General features: G+C 37.5%; 1 protein-coding gene across 1 annotated transcript; it reads right to left on the bottom strand.

Annotated features, from left to right (window-relative positions):
* Positions 1-13,298: 13,298 nt before the first annotated feature.
* Positions 13,299-13,826, bottom strand: LOC134274181 (uncharacterized). Its single transcript, XM_062756436.1, has one exon. The coding sequence runs from the start codon at positions 13,824-13,826 to the stop codon at positions 13,299-13,301; it is 528 nt and encodes a 175-aa protein (XP_062612420.1).
* Between the last annotated feature and the right edge of the window lie 7,230 nt (positions 13,827-21,056).

The raw sequence follows: 21,056 nt of genomic DNA, 5'->3' as shown, positions 1-21,056 counted from the left end.
TTTCAAATGAATTTGATAAAAAGTTATCAAGATTAATTTGATTTTGTATAATATGATTTTTTTTTCAACAATTAGTTTGCAGAGTGACATAACACATAATTGCAATATATTTTTTTAATGCAGAAATAAAAAAAAAAAAAAAAAAATAATAATGTTACAATGAAATTACAATGTATTAGTATTGATGTTTCATTTGGTTGCACCTTTGTTTCATTCAGTAAGAAACATGATGAGCAATTATATTTCACTGCAAATTTTTGTAAGTAAATTGTGAGCACCTCTAGATCCATAAAGTATTTTTGAATTGACACCTTCTCTGAAAAACCCAGCGGGGGGTATTTGTCCCTATTGGACAGTTCTAGTTAAATGTGGAGTTTGCCATGAATCCTGCTGAAAGAATATTCGAGGATTGAAGGGAAACTATCCCGGGATTGGATGACGAGGCGGAAATGGGAACGTTAGATGACATGCGATCAATGGACTGGCTTTGGTCCTCAGTCTGCGATTTAGGAATACACCCTGGGCTGCATGTAGAAACGGTAAGTCTGCTAAGTGTGTCGCTCATGTTTTTCTTTTGGATCGTGGTACAGTCTCTGTTATAACTTCTAACCGAAGCTTCACTCTTGTGTCCGCTCATCAGCCATTCTCTATAAATTGGAGCCAATTTGGATAGAGACAATTTTTTTTAACCTTTTCAGTTCCTTTAGTCAATTAGTTTTTGCGAAAGATTGATATTTCAAGAGATATTTTCCAAAATTTGACCTGCACTATTATCACTGTTTTAATGTTATGAGTCATCTTAGTTGTTGTGTAAAAACACTTGTTACGAAGCATAGATGTGGTAATAACAATGTGAAAGCAATATTGTACTCAATAATTGAACGTCAAATACAATATTATTGTGTGTCGTATTGAAGAAGAGACCTATCTGTATGCATAAAAGTATACAAGATTGTACAATTTGTAAACAATGTACCAAAATTGTATAAGTCAAGGACTGCTTGCTAATGACTGATTTTGAACATACATATTTGCTCATGTTTAATTTCATATGATTTGATTAATATGGTCTTACATAGCTTAAACTGATGCAATATCAAGAGCTTTATCACTGAACCTCTGGATAAAATACTATTTTATCTGGTGTGAACTTTATTAAAGTATGCAAATGACCTAATAATGATACCCCTTTTTGTTACGGAACGTAGATGGAATTTTTGGATCTATGAATTGCTCTTTCAATTCATACATCAGCATTTTGTATCTCAAAATAAGATAAGTTGCTAGGAATCTGACAAGACAGTTGTGTTTTGGAACATTTATTTGAACTCAGAACAAAACTATAACAAAACAATAACCATGGAATGAGGCAAAGTCCGTAAAAATATGACATTTCTGGCCAACATATAAGCTTATAGCTTTGACAATCTGGATATCTCAAATATAAAAGTGACAAGTTATGATGCCAGTAGATGAAGGTAGGTATGACTATTGCATATGTATAAATATTTACACAAATAACATGAGACTAGTCGGAAAAATGTGTCCGTTATGGAACATATGTTATGGAATACAACAACTGTAAAACTTTCAATTGGTAACGAAAAGGAACACGAAAACATTACAATTAGTAAAACGTTCGTCGTAGGTCGTATCCTATTACCTAGTGGCTTTGCTATTCATGTACTCCTGAAAAGCATTATCTATACTTTGTTGTTCATTTGTCGATAACTTGTATACTTTGCGTGCTTTTCCTATTTCCTCTACTTCATGGAGGGTGATCAGGATCTCATCTTTTCCCATCCAGATTTCATCTTTCTTTTGAGGAAACTTGTATGCATTTCCATATTTTCCTGCTCTCGTAAGGAAATTAATTTGGTACTCATTTTCTATTTCATCAACGTCAGTAACGACACCAAGGTACCACTCCAATTCATACACGGCAGACACCCAATCATCTTTCTTAAGTTCTCTTTCTTTTGTGTGTGTCTGATTATTGTTGGTGACAACTGTTTCCTGTACTGTACTTGCTGTGTTGTCAGAGGGCGTTTTCTTCATACTGTACATATTCTTAATCTCCCAGCCGCATGGACTTTGACAGACATCACCTAGACAGTGCGGACAGTAGCAACTTAGTTGTCGTACTGCAATAGTGCTAGTGCTCACAGGCACAGCTGCATGCAGTCTCATTGTACCTTGGACAGTAATGACTGGGTGTTTGTTCTTCAAGATAGCAGCTGATTGTTCTACTTCTTCTGTGTACTTTATATATTGCACCTTACTTCCTTCTTTCTTTCTTTGTGCCCATTCGTAGAAGACAGTGGCATCTTGAATCAAACACTTCTGTTGTTTAACATCCATATCAGCCATTCGTTTCACACTCGCAGAGAGCCGGGCTCATTTACAGAGTAGAATGGATTTCTTACATGAATCACATTTATATTCTGATGAAAAAATTACTTTAGAACTATCAATATAAATGATAAAACACTGACAGTGAGTTTTTCAATCCTAATACCACGGTCCGATTTTGTCAGAATCAGAATTAATCTGGTACCGCAGCTGGATGTAAACAAACAGGCCAGTCTGGTTCCCTCTCCTGCTTTTCCTCGTATGTGTAGAGAACTACGGTAACACTGATTATCAAAAATTCTTACGCTAGTGAACTATGTTCTTTGACTTGTGAAGTTTTCAAAGTCATCACTACTAATCTTTATTTTATATAGATAAAACTTCGTTTTATTTGTTGCTTCATTTAGTGTTTGTATTATCTCAAAAGCGGCTGAGAGTAAGAGCTATATTTTTGCACGTAACTTTAAAATGGCGACTATGGGGTCAACATCCTGCCTTGAACAGGATCACATAAGCCGGCAATTGCTCTTTGAGCAATAAGCCCGGCTAAAAATCGTTACGGGAGCATAGGCTCATTTGGCGACAAAGGTATTTTAATGTAAAAAGTAGATTTAGTCGTGCAATAGAGCCATTCTACATGTACCAATTTCAAGCCATGTGTAGTTGACATCTGTAAGTACCTTTAATTTGAAATCATAAAGATTTTCAGTAAACGCATATGTAACATCGGGAATATGAATGGCGACATGCATATTTCAAGTTATTGGTGTTCTTGGATGACCCGTATAATTACTCAAATCAGCTTTAAACCGTATGCAATATGTTTATTTTTTTTTCAAAAATACCCCTACATAGTGAGATAATTAGCACTTAATATCCAGCGTATGTTATTTTTTTTACTTTTAAGCTTTATTATGATGGCGACAGGATAATTTCAAATTGGCTTCGATTTCTGGAGAATTCCTGTCATATGCATTATGTGTCTTATTTCATACCCGGCATCGTTCATCCCCTGAATAGCTGTTGCCTATAAACAGTGGGCTGTGTACCTTCGGGAGCAGTTAGAATGCTTTGAAATGTCTGCCATAAATCTAGTAAATTGGTATGGTTTAAGTGGAATTTTGTCATACCAAATTTCCAAGTTTTCCGGGGGAAGAAAGTGCGGCTTTGATACAACGATTAAACAGGAACTCAGCATTTGGATCTGTTTTTGATATAAAGAGTTTAAGCGTTTTTAATGGACATTTATCTCCGGCGCTAGGCACAGCATACATACGCTTTTCCTTTGGATTTTCTGTAGAGTCGATCCCACCTTGCCAATTTTTTTGTTTTGTTTCGTGAGATAATGTGACATACTCATCGCCATTTTCATCCGTTTTGAAAACAAAAGAGTCCCGTTTCAGTTGGTAATGAATTCTAATCCACGTGTGACAAATTGCATTGAAATTATGAACCATGTTCTGAAGCGGAGGGTGATTGGATTTTCTGTATCAAAAAGGTAAGCAGAAATTTTGAGCAAATCAGCTTGAGGTATAATTTCCTTATGTTGTGTAGGCTTTGATAGGCCGTCCTGCAGATTTTTCTTCAATTTTCTATGATCTATGATGTATGACCTATGATCATGAAGAAAAATGATTATAAGTTAAATAATCAGAGAAATGCATTTCTTTTATTTCAATAAAGAATATTTTAAATCATTTAAATTTTATAATATATCTCATTCTTTAATCTTTTCTCTTTACTATTTATTCCCTTTTTTAATTTTATCTCAATCACTTTTTCTTTATAGTGCACCACCAAACGCACCCAAAAGGCCAAGGTAAATATACTTTAAGTTCTTCATCTTTGTCATTAAAAAAATACCATTCTTATTAGTCGAGTTTAGTCTAATCGAGTTTCTTTTCTTGTTTGCTTTTTAGACTTCGAAGGGTTATCACCCTAACACAGTGAGGAAAATTTTATATTTCGGATACAATTTATTTTACATTTAATCCTTTGCCGTTCATTACATATATATTTCTTATTATAAATTACGTTTTCTTATTGTAGACCATCCTCAGAAATAGGGGATCCGATAATTATAGAAGCATTTAGCCTTGAATTTTTATAATAAAATAAATCATTACAAGTGTTGTAAAACAAAAGAGCGCTTTAACTGCTTTTTCAATATATATGCTGTGGGAATATTAATATTTTTATTGATTAAATTCTTTCTTTCAGAGAGGAGTGGGATGAGGAGCAAGAATATTTTTTTTTAATTTTGAACTTGTCTTTTTTCAATATGTTAAATAATCTAATTTTAATCTAATTTTAATCTAATCTAATTTTAATCTAATCTAATTTTCAACGGAAGAAAGTGAACGAATCGTTTTTAGTTTCGTTTTCCAGTAATAATAATTTTCGTGTCGAAAATTAATGTTAAACTGATTTCACAATTACAGTGACATTCCCCCAAGTCAGGACCCTCTGAAAACGTAAGTTGTGTGGGTTTTCGAGATTTTCAGTAATTCAGTTCCTTTTTTCCAACCGATGTAGAAAAAAAAATAATTACTATCATTTTCATTATAAGTCAGTTAATATTAATTTTTTATATGATAGTTAGCAAAGTTTTTTCCCATACAACAATATTGGGGTACATTGTGATTTATTTCTCTTTTCTCTGCTTTCAGAAACAAACAAGAATTATTTTTCTTCCTGAAAAATAAACGATAACAAAATTATTTCTTGGTTGTGTGTTGATTTCATTCAAAAAGGGAGTCACATTGTAGTGGAATGTATGCCGATGGTTAGCGTTTTGCTCTAAAATACGGGAAGAGAGCAAGCTCCTCGGATACTACTGAGACGGAAGAGGAGCCAATCAAGTTAGTAGATTAATGTGAATAAAACAAGAAAGTACATTTATCGTCATTTTAAATTTACTGAAACATAACTACAAATACTGTCATTAACCGTCTGTAATTTCCATCTACAATTTCAACTTCTGTAATTTATCGTGAAGACCTTTATCATTTCATTTTTTATATATTCTCATATTGAACCGTGTGTTGTTTCAGCACTCCAGAAAAGGAGTAAGTAACATTATTATTACCATCATTTACTGTTAATTCAACATAGGACGCACCTAATTAAATCGTAAATTTCCCTTTTCTACTGTTTTAGTCAGGCCGCTGGCGGGGAGAAAGAGGTCGAGGGGTTAGTAGACTGAATAAACAAGAAAATAGATTCAATCATAAACTTGATATTAGATTTCTTCCAAAAAGAAGATGTAACACCTTTTAAAATCTTATGCGTATTCCGTTATTTATTCCTTTTTCATTTCTTTTTACATTAAGATTTACTGTATTATTATACAAACCTATGATCATGAAGAAAAATGATTATAAGTTAAATAATCAGAGTAATGCATTTCTTTTATTTCAATAAAGAATATTTTAAATCATTTAAATTTTAAAATATATCTCATTCTTTAATCTTTTCTTTACTATTTATTCCCTTTTTTAATTTTATCTCAATCACTTTTTCTTTATAGTGCACCACCAAACGCACCCAAAAGGCCAAGACTTCGAAGGGTTATCACCCTAACACAAGAGGAGTGGGATGAGGATGACATTCCCCCAAGTCAGGACCCTCTGAAAACGTAAGTTGTGTGGGTTTTCGAGATTTTCAGTAATTCAGTTCCTTTTTTCCACCGATGTAGAGAAAAAATTAATTACTATCATTTTCATTATAAGTCAGTTAAAATTAATTTTTTATATGATAGTAAGCAAAGTTTTTTCCCATACAACAATATTGGGTTACATTGTGATTTATTTCTCTTTTCTCTGTTTTCAGAAACAAACAAGAATTATTTTTCTTCCTGAAAAATAAACGATAACAAAATTATTTCTTGGTTGTGTGTTGATTTCATTCAAAAAGGGAGTCACATTGTAGTGGAATGTATGCCGATGGTTAGCGCTTATTTGATTGTTAAACATCGTGTGTATTTCTTTTTTTTAATAAATACACAAGATATCGTATAAACAATCATTTAATATCTGATCTTTGGTATGCTCGATTTTAAATCATTGAGTGTACTACAGTAGTACTGTGTGTTGAGTTTATTCAAAAAAAGAGAAAACATTGTAGTGGAATGTATGCCGATGGTTAGAGCTTATTTGATTGCTAGACATCGTGTGTATTTCTTTTTTTTTTTAAATAAATACACAAGATATCGTATAAACAATCATCTAATGTCTGATCTTCGGTATGCTCGAATTTAAATCATTGAGTGTACTACAGTAGTACTGTGTGTTGAGTTTATTCAAGAAAAGAGAAAACATTGTAGTGGAAAGTATGCCGATGGTAAGAGCTTATTTGATTACTAGACATCGTGTGTATTTTTTTTTTAAATATATACACAAGATATCGTATAAACAATCATCTAATATCTGATCTTCGGTATGCTCGAATTTAAATCATTGAGTGTACTATAGTAGTAATGTGTGTTGAGTTTATTAAAAAAAAAAAGAGAGAAATCATTGAAGTGGAATGTATGCCGATGGTTAGAGCTTATTTGATTGCTAGTTATCGTGTATATCTATTTAAGAAAAAAGAAACACACAAGATATCGTAAACAATCATTTAATATCTGATCTTCGGTATGCTCAATTTTAAATAATTGATCGTACTACAGTAGTACTGTGTGTTGATTTCATTAAAAAAAGAAAAACTTTGCAGTGGAATGTATGCCGATGGTTAGAACTAATTTGATTGCTAGACATCGTGTTTAATTTTATACACAAGTTATCGTAAACAATCCATTCATATCTGCAGGTTATACAGTATAACTTATACGATCTTCGGTATCCCCCTCTTGATTTGTGCTTGAAGGTACGTCATGGAAATATATGAATAAATCTGTACAACATAGTGACCTTTATGAAACAAAACCCAGCATCTTGCTCTCACTGATACTGTTAAAGATACCTATTTAGATTCTGATAAATCCCTGAATCTGATCTCATTCAATTTACCTTAGTATTTCTCCTCCGATATATTATCGTCACGGCCACAGAGATGTCTTCATGTGTTTAAACGTATTCATTTGACCATTAATATGTTTTGAAGTTTAATCGTGATGGATACAAAGATGCCTTCGCGCATGGATAAATTGCGAGGGGTGGATTTAAAATACAAAAGGTATTCTTTGTGTATACAAGAATCTACCGCATTTCTCTGATAATGATGTTCTTCCTGAATTAGATAAAGATAACATTATATCTACTTCAGTATTTTAATGAACTCTTCAGAGGGATAAGTATTTTCACATATTATTTCGCAGTTTAGTTTTCTTCATTGATCTTACACCCTTATTCTCGCGGTGATGTCTCCTCCGAGTTCACCAGCACTCAGTCCTGATCTGGCTGTCTAAGATGTCTCCGCCAGGTTAACCATCCTTGACTTACCTCCATTGTTCTCGGTCATGGTGATTCCCCCCTTCAGGTCGACCCGCAGTCATCCCTGACTTTGCTCCATTGTTCTCAGTCACGGTCATGTGTCCTAAAGGTTAATCCGCGGTCAGCCCTGACCTTGCTTCATTGTTCTCCGCCACGGCCATGTGTCCTAAAGGTCAACCCGCGGTCATCCCTGACCTTGCTCCATTGTTCTCTGTCACGGTCATGGCTCCTAAAGGTCAACCCGCGGTCAACCCCATTGTTCTTTCCATTGTTCTCCCAAACAATAGGCCCATTGTTTACCCCCCCCCATATGTCGGCTATACTACTTCCCAGGAGTCCTGCCTTTATTCAAAATCGATTTCATTGCCGTGACCATGTCGGTGGCCCGAGTCGATCGGAGGGTAACGGTCCACACGAACCTAGACAAGAGGCCCACGGGCCTTATAGGTCACCTGAGTATTGTGTAACAACTTTCAAACAATTGAATTTGGTTCGTGTTTTAAACCAGAGACCATGAAATTCACAATTTACAATTTTGAAAGAGGCACCATTGCTCATCATAATTATTAACTTAGCATGCTTACTCTATTTACTTAATACCCAGAGGTAGATCAGAGTAACAAAGAGAAATGCACTTACACTTTATACCCAGTTGTGCATCTCACCCTAAAGGCACCACTGACCCATGGGCCACATATTTCAAAATTTTGCAAATTTTATCATAAAATGGTTGATTAATACCAAAGAGCAGATTTCAAAGCATTAATTTATTTTCAGACTATATAACCCCCTCCCCCTCTGACCCTGGGGGCATTAAAAAAACACTTTGCTAGATGCACCTTTCTTCATCATAAATATATATATATACTTGGATCATTGGCATAAAACCCAGAAGCAAAGGAAAATATTTTCAAAGAATTAATGTATTTTTACTATATAATCAATAGAGCCCCACCCTAACACCAGAACCCCTAACACTGGGGCCAGAAAATTCACATTTTTGGAAGAGGCACTCTTGCTCATCATAACTACATGTATGATCTTAGTTAGTTTATTTAATACGCAGAAGCAGAGAAGAAGATTTTCAAGGAATAAATGCATATTAACTATATAATCTATAGAGCCCCGCCCTAACACCAGAACCCCTGACCCTGGGGCCATAAAATTCTCAAATCTGGAAGAGGCACTCTTGCTTATCATTACTATGTTTTAGTTAGTTTATTTAATACCCAGGAGCAGAGAAGAAGATTTTCAAGGAATAAATGCATTTTCCCTACATAATCTATAGAGCCCCGCCCTAACACCAGAACCCCTTACCCTGGGGCCATTAAATTCATAAATCTGGAAGAGGCACTCTTGCTTATCATTACTATATGTTTAGTTAGTTTATTTAATACCCAGAAGCAGAGAAGAAGATTTTCAAGGAATCAATGCATTTTCACTATATAATCTATAGAGCCCCGCCCTAACACCAGAACCCCTGACCCTGGGGCCATAAAATTCACAAATCTGGAAGAAGCACTCTTGCTCATCATAACTATGTGCTTAGTTAGTTAATTCAATACCCAGGAGCAGAGAAGAAGATTTTCAAAGAAATAATGCATTTTCACTATATAATCTATAGAGCCCCGCCCTAACACCAGAACCCCTGACCCTGGGGCCATAAAAATCAACAAGAGGCCCACGGGCCTTATAGGTCACCTGAGTATCATGTAACAACTTTCCAGCGATTGTATTTGGTTCGTGTTTTAATCCAAAAGCCATGAAATTCACAAATTTTGAAAGAGGCACCATTGCTTATCAAAGGGCAGATTTCAAAGCATTAATTTATTTTTAGTCAAAGTACCCCCATGGTACCCCTGACCCGGTGGCCCTGAATTTATCGATTTTGAAAGAGGCCCCTCTCTTCATTAGAAGGCCAGCATTTTTTTATCTTCAGGTTTAGTTATGAACATAAGAATAAAAAAGTCCCGAAGGAAAAGGAAATAAAAAAAAAATTTGATAAATCAATTATAACAATTTGTACATTCTTTTTTTATGCTATTCTAATAGGCTCCTTACCACTGGACACATAATGCTTACAAATAGGAAAGTAGAACATTTAATTGCTTATTTCATCATCCGCCAGTTTGGGCCAGTTATATAAATTTTGTGATGTTGGTCAAAATATATTTTAAAAAATCAATTCTTTAAAAGTCTTTCAAGATATCTTCATTTTTTAAATATGTGTTAGGTGAATGTGTAGACATTGTTCTAAAATTTACTTGATGCCTAAAATTATAATTCCTATCATAAAACAGACAGGGAGTATTGGGGAGTAGGGTGAATATTTTTTCAATTAAGTGTAAAATAATTTCTCTGGCTGATACAAATGATACTACATGCCTGTATATATTTGTATATTCTTGCCTTTTCATAGTTAATTTTTTTTTATTTCTTCAGGTTATTGTTCATTTCTTCCTCAAATGGACTTAACTTCTCCCATAGTTTTATTCATTACATCTGATGCATAAGCAACCCTTATCTGAAGAATGATGCTTAGACTGTAAGCTATAACAGAGACCTAAACAATGTCGCTGGCAATATGCAATAGCTACCACGTACGGGCAGTTTAAAACCTGGGGGAGGAAAATAATTTACAGACAGATATAGATACTTTTGAAACGAATACATAATTATCTCACCAGCAAGTCATTGTGCAACAAAGTCGTCAGCATTTTATTTGTCCTTTAACGGGTGAAACGTTTTGAATGGCACTCGTATCGATGAATTTTACACTAAACCAAGAAAGCTTTATTTACCCGCCGTTTCATCTTAAAACCGGAAGTGCGAGTTCGTAAATTTGAAATCTCGATCTCGACTCATATTTGACCATCGGGGAAAAAAATGTTTTATTTTTTTCCTGAAAATTCAAAACCTTGAGTGGAGGATTTGTACAACTGAAAATAAAATAAATCCTGGCCTTAAATATTTTATTAGATCATTAGCATATTAACCAGGAGCAAAGGATAAGATGTTCAAAGAATTCATGCAATTCACTATATAATCATTAGAGCCCCACCCTAAAACAAGAACCCCTGACCCTGGGGCGATAAAATTCACAATTTTGGTAGAGGCACTCTTGCTTATCATAACTATGTACTTAGTTAGTTTATTTAATACCCAGGAGCAGATAGGAAGATTTTCAAAGAAATAATGTATTTTCACTATATAATCAATAGAGCACCACCCTAACACCAGAACCCCTGACCCTGGGGCCATAAAATTCACAATTTTGGTAGAGGCACTCTTGCTCATCATTACTATGTACTTTGTTGGTTTATTTAATACCCAGGAGCAGAGAAGAAGATTTTCAAAGAAATAATGCATTTTCACTACCTACTTATTTAACCCCACCCTAGCACTAGAACCCCTGACCCCAGGGCAATGAATTTCACAATTTTGGTTGAGGACTCATTGCTGATTATAATCATGCAAACAGTTTGATTGCTTGATGTCCAGGAGTAAAGAAGAAGATTTTTAAAGATTGTATTAATTTTAGTGGTTTTGGCCCCACCCCTCAGGCCCCAGGGGGGCAGGGATCATGAAATTCACAATTTTTGTTCCTCTTCACCCATAGATGCTTTGTGCCAAATTTGGTTGAAATTGGTTAAGTGGTTGCAGAGAAGAAGCTGAAAATGTTCAAATGTTAACGCACGACGCATGACGAACGACGACGGACGAAAACAGATAGCAATAGGTCACCTGAGTTTACTCAGGTGACCTAAAAATCTGGAAAAGGCACTCTTGCTCATCATAACTATGTGCTTAGTTAGTTTATTTAATACCCAGGAGCAGAGAAGAAGATTTTCAAGGAATAAATGCATTTTCACAATATAATCTATAGAGCCCCGCCCTAACACTAGAACCCCTGACCCTGGGGCCATAAAATTCACAAATCTGGAAGAGGCACTCTTGCACATCATAACTATGTGCTTAGTTAGTTTATTTAGTACCCAGGAGCAGAGAAGAAGATTTTCAAGGAATAAATGCATTTTCACTATATAATCTATAGAGCCCCGCCCTAACACCAGAACCCCTGACCCTGGGGCCATAAAATTCAAAAATCTGGAAGAAGCACTCTTGCTCATCATAACTATGTGCTTAGTTAGTGAATTTAATACCCAGGAGCAGAGAAGAAGATTTTCAAAGAAATAATGCATTTTCACTATATAATCTATAGAGCCCCGCCCTAGCACTAGAACCCCTGACCCTGGGGCCATGAATTTCACAATTTTGGTAGAGGACTCAATGCTCATTACATTCATGCCAACAGTTTGCCTGCTTGATGTCCAGGAGTAAAGAAGAAGATTTTTAAAGATTGCAATAATTTTAGTGGTTTTGGCCCCACCCCTAAGGCCCCAGGGGGGTGGGAACCATGAAATTCACAATTTATGTTCCCCTCTACCCATAGATGCTGTATACCAAATTTGGTTGAAATTGGTTCAGTGGTTTCAGAGAAGAAGCTGAAAATGTTCAAATGTTAACACACGACGGACGACGACGGACGAAAACGGATAGCAATAGGTCACCTGAGTTATCCGAATCCGTCGTTGTCTTTTGTGTAGGTCGTCATGACGGCCGTGTCTGCGTCCCATTGGTAATCCATATAAGGAACGACAACTCGCTGTCTTCTTAATTTCTTTCGTACGTGCTGGTGTAAGGTATACGTCTCTTGCTTCTGTAACCACTTGCAAATCTTGGCGCGACCCAGAACGTATTTTCCCTCTTTTCTTACAGCCCGATACAGTTTCTCCACTCCCCCGAACGATCCCGGGTGACCGGGATCGTAATACACGGCTTTCAAGTAATCTTCGGAAGTCATCTTTTTTTTTTTAAATTCGTCTCTCTCGTTCTCGAGCGACGTTCTTATAAACACACGCCCAATTCCAAGATCGTGGGATACACCACATTTTCGAGATCATTTTGACGTTTGATACCCGTGATGATCAGTGCACCCGAGAAATGCAAAGTGAAATGAATTCCGTCGCGTTTAAACATGACGGCGGGAAAGAGTTCGGGGTCATACCGATAGTCGAATGGAATGCGATCCAGCATCACCCGCTCCTCTAAGTGATGGCTGGCGGAAACGGTCAGAACTTGGACGTCAGTCAAGGTCACGGGACATCCCTTTCTTTGGAGGAGACGCGCATAACCTGTCAGTCGTCAAACACCTTCTCGGATGGACCCACATTTCCCGTTACAATTGATTTTACCATGGACAAACAATAGGCAATTACCTCCTAAACGTCTGTGCTGCCAAATGAGACCACTGAACCTGGCCGGATCGTACCGAACATTCACCAGAGCATGAGCCAACTCCCGTAAATCCAAAGCACAGTTCAGGCGCGCCTGTACGACCACGTTAGTCAACTGCATGTCCAAGAATGACAATCTCGCTTGGAACTCAACCATTTATTAACATCACGTGACATATATCCTTTGACAACTTGCACTAAAAAAATGATCAAGTCAAAAATACACCCATCGTCTCACAGTAACCGATGGAGTTTGGACATACGGCGCCGATTTCAAAGTCTCTGCATGCGGCGGCGCCGGCGGTGTTTGAAAGGTCTCTGCATGCGGTGGCGGCGCTTTTAAGGTCTCTGCATGTGGCGGCGGCGCTTTAAAGGTCTCCGCGGGCGGCGGCGGCGCTTTATAGACCTCCGCGGGTGGTGGCGGCGGCGCTTTACAGGTCTCTGCAGGTGGCTGCGGTGACGGGGGTGGCGTTTGATGACGCTCTTTGTATGGCGGTGAGCTAAGGATCTCCAATTGCAGCCCTTGTTCAGTCTCGGTGAATGGTGAGTCCTCAGTCAATGACGTCTGCGTGTTCACTTCCTTCCGTGGTGAAATGGGTTTCAGTTCGTGTTGGCGTTTTCTGTGTCGCAGTAAGACGTCTTTTCGAGAAAACGCTTTATGACAATCCACACAAATGTTGGATTCTTTTCCTTCTTTAGAGAGCAGACGTCGGTACTTGTCGTACGGAATCAAGATGGACATGGTCGCCATGGGAGGTGAGGCAGTGCCGTCTCCAGCACGTACTTCAAAGGGTTAGCTCCTTTCTGCAACACTCTCAGCTTTCGATGTCGCTCGATTCTCCTGTCACCCACCACGTATAATACAGACCTTTATTTTTTCAAGACGTTTCGCTGTTCGGGCATCAAAGGTACGTTTCCCACCAGCACGTTGTGAACGATCTCGCTTAGGGTTCGTAACTGAGCATCGGATAGGGTCTGTATTAACGCTTTTCTTTGTTTCAGACCGGCAGTAACGTAGAGTTGCAGGAAACGGCGCTGCTGGTCGAGAAGGCGACTCATGACGATCCTAACGTTCGTACCCCAAGCGTCTCATAAACTTTGGTAGATCACGTGATCCTCTCCCGGAAACACGTGAGTGCGTAACCGATATCGATCGTCGGCGTGAGGGGACGTGTCCACCATTAAGTAACCATACGGTTCTTTGGTGGCGTCCCTGTAAACTTCCGTCAAAAGTCGGGCTCGACCGGGAAACAGCTGGCGGCCTAAGACGCTCACCTGCGAGGCGTCTCGAGCATTCTTCATCAGTACCAGGTAATAGGTGTTGAGAGCGATGGTGCGAGACTTGGATCCCCGGGGAAACAGGTTCTGCGTTAAAAACACGACGCTGACTCGGCGATGATGGCAGCCTTGCGTAAACAACAATTCTGCGTCCGTATCTTGAACCACGCGATGCATCAGATCGTCTAGGACGATCAGTCGATGTGTTCGATCTTTGGTAATTTCGTCCAATTCCTCGGAAGTCGGTAGACCCTGTCGAAGTGTCAGGTGTGGTAACTCTCGTTCTATGTCGTCGAAAAGAGGTTGATGAATGCCGTAACAGTACAAGATGCGGTCGGGTGGTTCTTCCGGGTACATCTGACGAAGGTGACGGAGTAATCGATACACGAACCGGGTTTTACCGCTGCCCGTCTGACCCGTGACGCACATGCTGGAGCACGGCTTGAGGGGAAGCGTGACATCCAAGTTAGTGTACCACACAAGGAAGTCTTGGAATGTGGTCATGCCGTTTTCCCTCCAGACAGACTGACAGAACCCGTACTCCACGTCACTGATGTTGGTATTCTTTAACGAAGAGTAAAAGGTCTCGTGGGGAGGAAGTGACGTATGGTCTAGCTTACTCGGATCATCGAACCACTCGTACGGAAAGAGTCCTTTGTTTTCCGAGACATCGTAGGCTTTCAAAAATTTGGCGTAGTTGATCCCCGGTGACAAGTAAGACGTAATGTTTAGGAATTTGAAAGCACTGGTGCTGAGACAAGCGTATTGATTATTTCTCTTGACCGTGAATACGTTGTCCTTTTCCATCTCCAGATGCTGTGCGAGTCGCGATTTTACTAAGTTCATATCATACTTGGAGGAGTTGAAACCCAAGCAAATGATTTGCTTGCAGTAAAACTCCAACTCCTCCTTCATTTGGTTTAGCTTTTTGACCAATTGGTCCATCGCAGAATCTGAAGGGAGCCTTTCTTCGTCATCGCCGTGATTCTCCCAAAGAAAATATTCCTCCCGCAAATTCCCAAAAGCGTCTAGAACGTCGTCGTCGTTGTCAGAACTCGTCTTTCACAGTTCGGGAGGGGGATCCTTGATCATGTCCTCCAGTTGTCTCAAGGCCTAGCCAAACTTCTCCTTGGCCAGTTCTTCTCTCTTGCCCGCTACTTGTCTCAGGTACTCCACCATATTGCGAACCAAGGAGTCGATATCGGGGTCCACGATGCAGTGTGGGAACAAGAAGCCATCTACGTTGGAGCAGATGCTCACGGATATGGGACGATGCTCTGCGGTCCACTTTAATTTTTTTCCCTCTTCGTCCAGGCAGGGCACAAGGAGAGCTTCAAAATCGTACACGAGAAACCTGGGGAACAGAGATCTTTGACTGATACGTACACATCGTATTCCTCGAGCTTGTCAAAGATCGTCTTGGGCGAGGTGTACATGCCTCCCGGGAAATCGTACGTGGTAACACCGCTGCATATCTTTTGATGTCGTTGCATATTATCGACACGATTGAAGTGTCTCTCGCAGGTCCGGCACTGATACTTAATGGCGTACATAGAGAATTCTGTTATGTAAGATAGATGGTCTTCAAATAGGTTAAGGTACATGGTCGTGCTGTACTTACATCGAGACTTGTAAACAGATTGGGCGGAACCGTCTTCTTTCACTCTTCGAAATAAGCCATCTGATCAAGAGATATGCCTTCGAATTCTTTGGGATCTGTGGAGATCTTCTTGGAGAGGAGGGGTTGTTTTGTAATGTATTGAACCCAGACCCGAAACAAGGTTAAGGCTCTGTGATTCAGTTCCTCTCTTCCCCGTTGGTGGAATGCCAAACAGCGGAAAGTGCAAAGATGATCATCGTATAGACTGCCGTTTTGTTTTTTGTCTAGAGCGAGGATGGATTTGGATAACTTGATGTATTCCGGAAGTTGGAGAGGGGCAACCAAGATATAACCGAGGTGGTCAAGACTGAAATGTACGTTCGTCACCAACACAGGCTTCCATTAGGTGTTGGGTCTCTGCCTCAGAATGTAGTCTCCGACGTTCTAGCGCTCTAACCGTCGTTTAAGCTTGAGTAGATCTTGACGTTTTGACACGTAGATGGGTCTGTCAGATAGGGAGTGGTTGGAAAACGGACGAAAATACCGGAACTCCCCCGTTTCGACATGGACCAGTAGGAGCCCAAACTCTAGATTGAGTCTGAAAGCGTGCTGTTGCCGCTCGTAAATTTCCTCCACAGCCTCCATTAATTCGTGCGAGGAAAAGTCGTTCGTCAGAGGTTTGTTGTACATAGAATATAGAATGTACGTTCCCTTCGCGGTGTCGCTGGAGTATGAGTGGGGTGTTAATGTCGTACACCTCTTGAAGAGGTTTGTTGTCCTGCCAGGGTTCCTCTCCCCTGATATAAGGAGAAGGTTGTAGGAATCCAGCTCCTCTCTGAACGTGCTCTCGCATCCCCTGAGCGTAGAGGTCTCTGCGATTCCTAAAGGTGGCAGGGCAACGACGACACTGGAGAACACCGTGACTCGGACCTGGTTGTCACCACTCGGACGACGTGGCTCTAGTCTCGACTGTGGTTCGGTGTTGACATCTTTCCCATCTTTGGGACCCCGCAAAGATACTCGGCACTGTAAAATAGATCGATATATTTCCCATGAAAAAAAAATGATTTCATTGATCATTCAAGAAACCTTCCATCTCATATACTTTTTAATATCGTTGGATCATGAAACTTACCCTGGATTCTTTTTTTAATAAGATATTGATGTAATTGAAATAACCGTGAGTGAAATTACGAGTAATGTTAAAGTTGGGGGGGGTTACCTGTGAGCGTATGAGTAATAATTCTGATATGTATTAAAAATATATGTATGGAAAAAAATTATAATAAGATACTTTTTATATACTATGTTTAAAAATTGATATGTGACTATCTTAGATATGTAATTAAAAAAAAATATGAACATTTACATGAAGTTGACAAAAATATATACGTTTAAAAAATAAGACACATTTGAAAAAAAATGTTTTATTTTCGTTACTCTGCTTTTATTTTATACAGGTAAAAAAAAAATAAATAAAAATAATAAAGATTAATGATAATTGCTTTTATTTTATACGGGTAAAAAATAAATTTTAAAAAGATGATATAGATTACTGACTAATCGAGTGTAATTATCAAAATGATGATGGGAGAATAAGATTTTTTAAAAAATTAAAATTAATAAAGCTTTTTAAAAAGGTGAGGTAAATAATTCGAGATTAGGATTTAACACTAGAAATTTTGAGTTATCTTTCTTAGAGCACTAAAGGTAAATGACTTGTACAGCTTTTGTCGCGAAAATTCAGTGTAAACAAACCAGACAAAGGGAATGTAGAAAACAATGTTTTATCTGCCTGAATGATCTTTATATATTTCCAATTACATAAATACAACCCACAGAACACTCGTACAGCAAAATTTTCATTATCTTTCGATATCATTTTTATAAATAGTATTTTTGATATTGATAAAAATACATGCAAGCTATAAAGACAACTCAAATCAGATTTGATTATTAATAAAGTTAAAAAAATTACTCAGTATGTAGATAAAAACCTTAACATTACTATTATTTTATATCTTAAATTCTGTATTCATCTCAATTAAGACCAGGTAGATTTTCTATTAGCCATTTTAGAAACTTTCCTCATGTTGTCCCCAATTTCACACCTACCATCGCTATTTAGTTTAGTACTTTTATTTACCAAAAAAAACCCGACCTGAAGTCTCGATTGACAGCAGCTGTATTGATAGGTCATCACGACATTGGGTCTTGATTGACATGATAATGGTTAATTGGTAGTAAATAAAGGTACATTGCGGTAGAGTAACGTTAAAAATCTCGAGGAGATTAACACTTAAGAACAGCATGTCCAAATTTTCTTTATATGGAACTCTAGTTTATCTGAATACTGTTGAATAATAAATCTCATTATAGGACCTTTCATGAGTGTGGTGTGTTGTTGAGTTTTCATTAACCGAGACATTATATAAAAAAGGTGTTCTAAATGACGATGTTTCAGGTGCTAGGAGAGAGGAGGTACATGGCTTTATATTACCACTCTCAGATAATTTCCCCCTCTTTCCTTTCAAACTGTCGGGAAAGTAAGTACTTCTTGAAAATAATTTGTAGCTTTTACATTATAATATAAAATATTTCATTTTTTATTTCATAGTAATATTACGTCAATGTCTCTTGCAGATGTCTTACATCTTCCAGCCGATGGATACCAGCACCCCCAGGGTAGTAATCGTAAGTAGTTCATTTGAAATTCATAACTTTCACGATGGAATGATATGTATCTTTTTCTGATACTTAGCTTCTTCATTGATATTTGTTTTCTTTTCTAAACGTGTAATGTTTGCATTTAAGATGCCAATACACAATTATATATATATATATATATATATATATATATATATATATATATATATATATATATATATTATAGAACACACCCCGCCGGCGGCGACCTAGACTCTGTAAGTTACTTTTTCCTTAAATATGTAGCATGTTTAAATTATCATCTATTTCTTACAGTTTAACGAGATTATACAGAAGGTGATATATCTTTTGTGTGTATATTATATTATGAGCCTCTTCTCTTATTTCAGCCCACGATCGAGTGGGAGAGTTTTCAATCAGGAAAAATACGGGAAATCGAGGAAAGGGTGATTGCCCTAGAAAGGGCAATGAAAGATAGCAAAAAAGATTGATTGATTGATTGTATATTGTTTAACGTCCCTCTTGAGAATTTTTCACTCATATGGAGACGTCACCGATGCCGGTGAAGGGCTTCAATTTTAGACCTATACTCGGCACTCAGGGCCATTGAGCAGTGAGGGTTCTTTATCGTGCCAACGCCTACCGTGACACGGGACCTACGTTTTAAAGGTCATATCCGAAAGACCCGTGACTTTCACTTCTAGTGCCGAGCGCTTGGCGAAGGAACAGTCACTTCCTATGTTTACGTCTTAGGTATGACGCGGCGCCGCGATCGTAGCAAAAAAGAGAGCAGCGCAGTTATTCTGCGCTGCAAATGCGTTTGTAAGAAATGTAAGTATACTTTTTGTGTCTTTATAATTTATCATTTCTTTTAAACCCGTCTCTGAGGAAAAAAAACATGCAAATTTGATTGATTGATTGTATATTGTTTAATGTCCCTCTCGAGAATTTTTCACTCCTATGGAGACGTCACTGTATGCCGGTGAAGGGCTTCAAATTTTGACCTTTACTCGGCACTCAGGGCCATTGAGCAGTGAGGGATCTTTATCGTGCCAACGCCTGCCGCTGACACGGGGCCTCGGTTTTTAAGGTCTCATCCGAAGGACCCGCAACTTTCACTTCATAGTGCCGAGCGCATGGCGAAGGAACAATTGCTACCAATTTTAAAGACTAGGTCAGTCGCGGCCGAGAAACGAACTCACGACCTCCCGATATGCAAAATTGAAAGAAAAAAAAAATAGTCCGAAAGTCAGTGTTAGAACAAAAAATTTATTACAAACATATTTTAAATGCATGATAGTTGATATTTGAAAATATTACATTTTCTTCAAAACGATCTTATATTTTTTCAAATAGCTCGTTAACATATATAGGTGTGATCAATCATATGGGGGTAACACTGTTATCGGAAAAATCTTTCAAATATGCCAAAACTTCTTTTTTTAATGCGACATTAAATAATCAAATTAAATATTCAAATAAAAAATAATTTGATTGGTTTGAAGACCAATCGGTTTTGTCTGAAATACAATACCTTTTTTTTTTTTTTGCTTTAGAACTCATAACATTATTTTTTTTATTTTTTTTTTATATTGCATATATTTGAAGCAAATAATGAATTTACTGACATTTGTATTAAGTTAATATGAAATAGTATATTTGGGAGATTCTTCTTGTCATTCATTTCACGTGTTATAAAGAGATTTTTTTTTCATTTAGAATAAAAAATCAAAAATTCGTCCTTGGCTTAATACTATGAGCTTTGGTATTAACACTAGAATATATCCAATATTAGCAAAATTGACAATTATTTAAGCATCAATTAAAACTAAGATGCAAGTGCGTTTGCAAAAAAAAATTGTAAGTATGATTTATTTAACACATGTTCAAGACTCGTGGAAGTAAATCTTTGTAAAAATTTTAAACTTACCTTGTTTTTATGTTGATCGCGGTTCCGCTTGTTAGTGAATGTTTTGTTACAAACGGAGCACCAGAACTTCTGATCTGCATGAAAACTTTTAATATGATCCTTTAATTCTGGTCTTGATAATGATATATCACAAAATTGACAGTTTACTGAGGACAAAACCTTGTGCCCTCCTCGTAAATGTCGTTTTAATCCAAAGTTTGTGGTGTATGATAACCCGCATATTTCACATTGAAATGACATGACTTTTCGTAATGTAATATTACATGATATTGATAAAAGGTATCAGTACACTGCTTCTTATAACTTTTGGTATGAGTCATTTATCACCTAAAACACAGGTGTTTTTTTATTATCATCGGTGTGACATCGCTATTGAAAGGGACCCCCGTGATATATGATTTGACTCGGAATTTCACACTGAACTCATATTTAATAAGATGAGGGCATTCAGATGAACACCTCTTTTATGCATGAAGTGTTAAGTTTTCTGGAATCCG

Source organism: Saccostrea cucullata, unplaced genomic scaffold (assembly GCF_032062105.1).
Source record: "Saccostrea cucullata isolate Sc308-1 unplaced genomic scaffold, CSIRO_AGI_Scuc_v1 ctg1315, whole genome shotgun sequence".
Classification (NCBI taxonomy): domain Eukaryota; kingdom Metazoa; phylum Mollusca; class Bivalvia; order Ostreida; family Ostreidae; genus Saccostrea; species Saccostrea cuccullata.
Note: the sequence above shows the minus strand (reverse complement) of the source record. Positions and strands in the feature narration are given on the sequence as shown.

Excerpts from the sequence above, each read along its gene's own strand:
- LOC134274181 (XM_062756436.1), bottom strand. The coding sequence starts at position 13,826 with ATGTCCATCTTGATTCCGTACGACAAGTACCGACGTCTGCTCTCTAAA.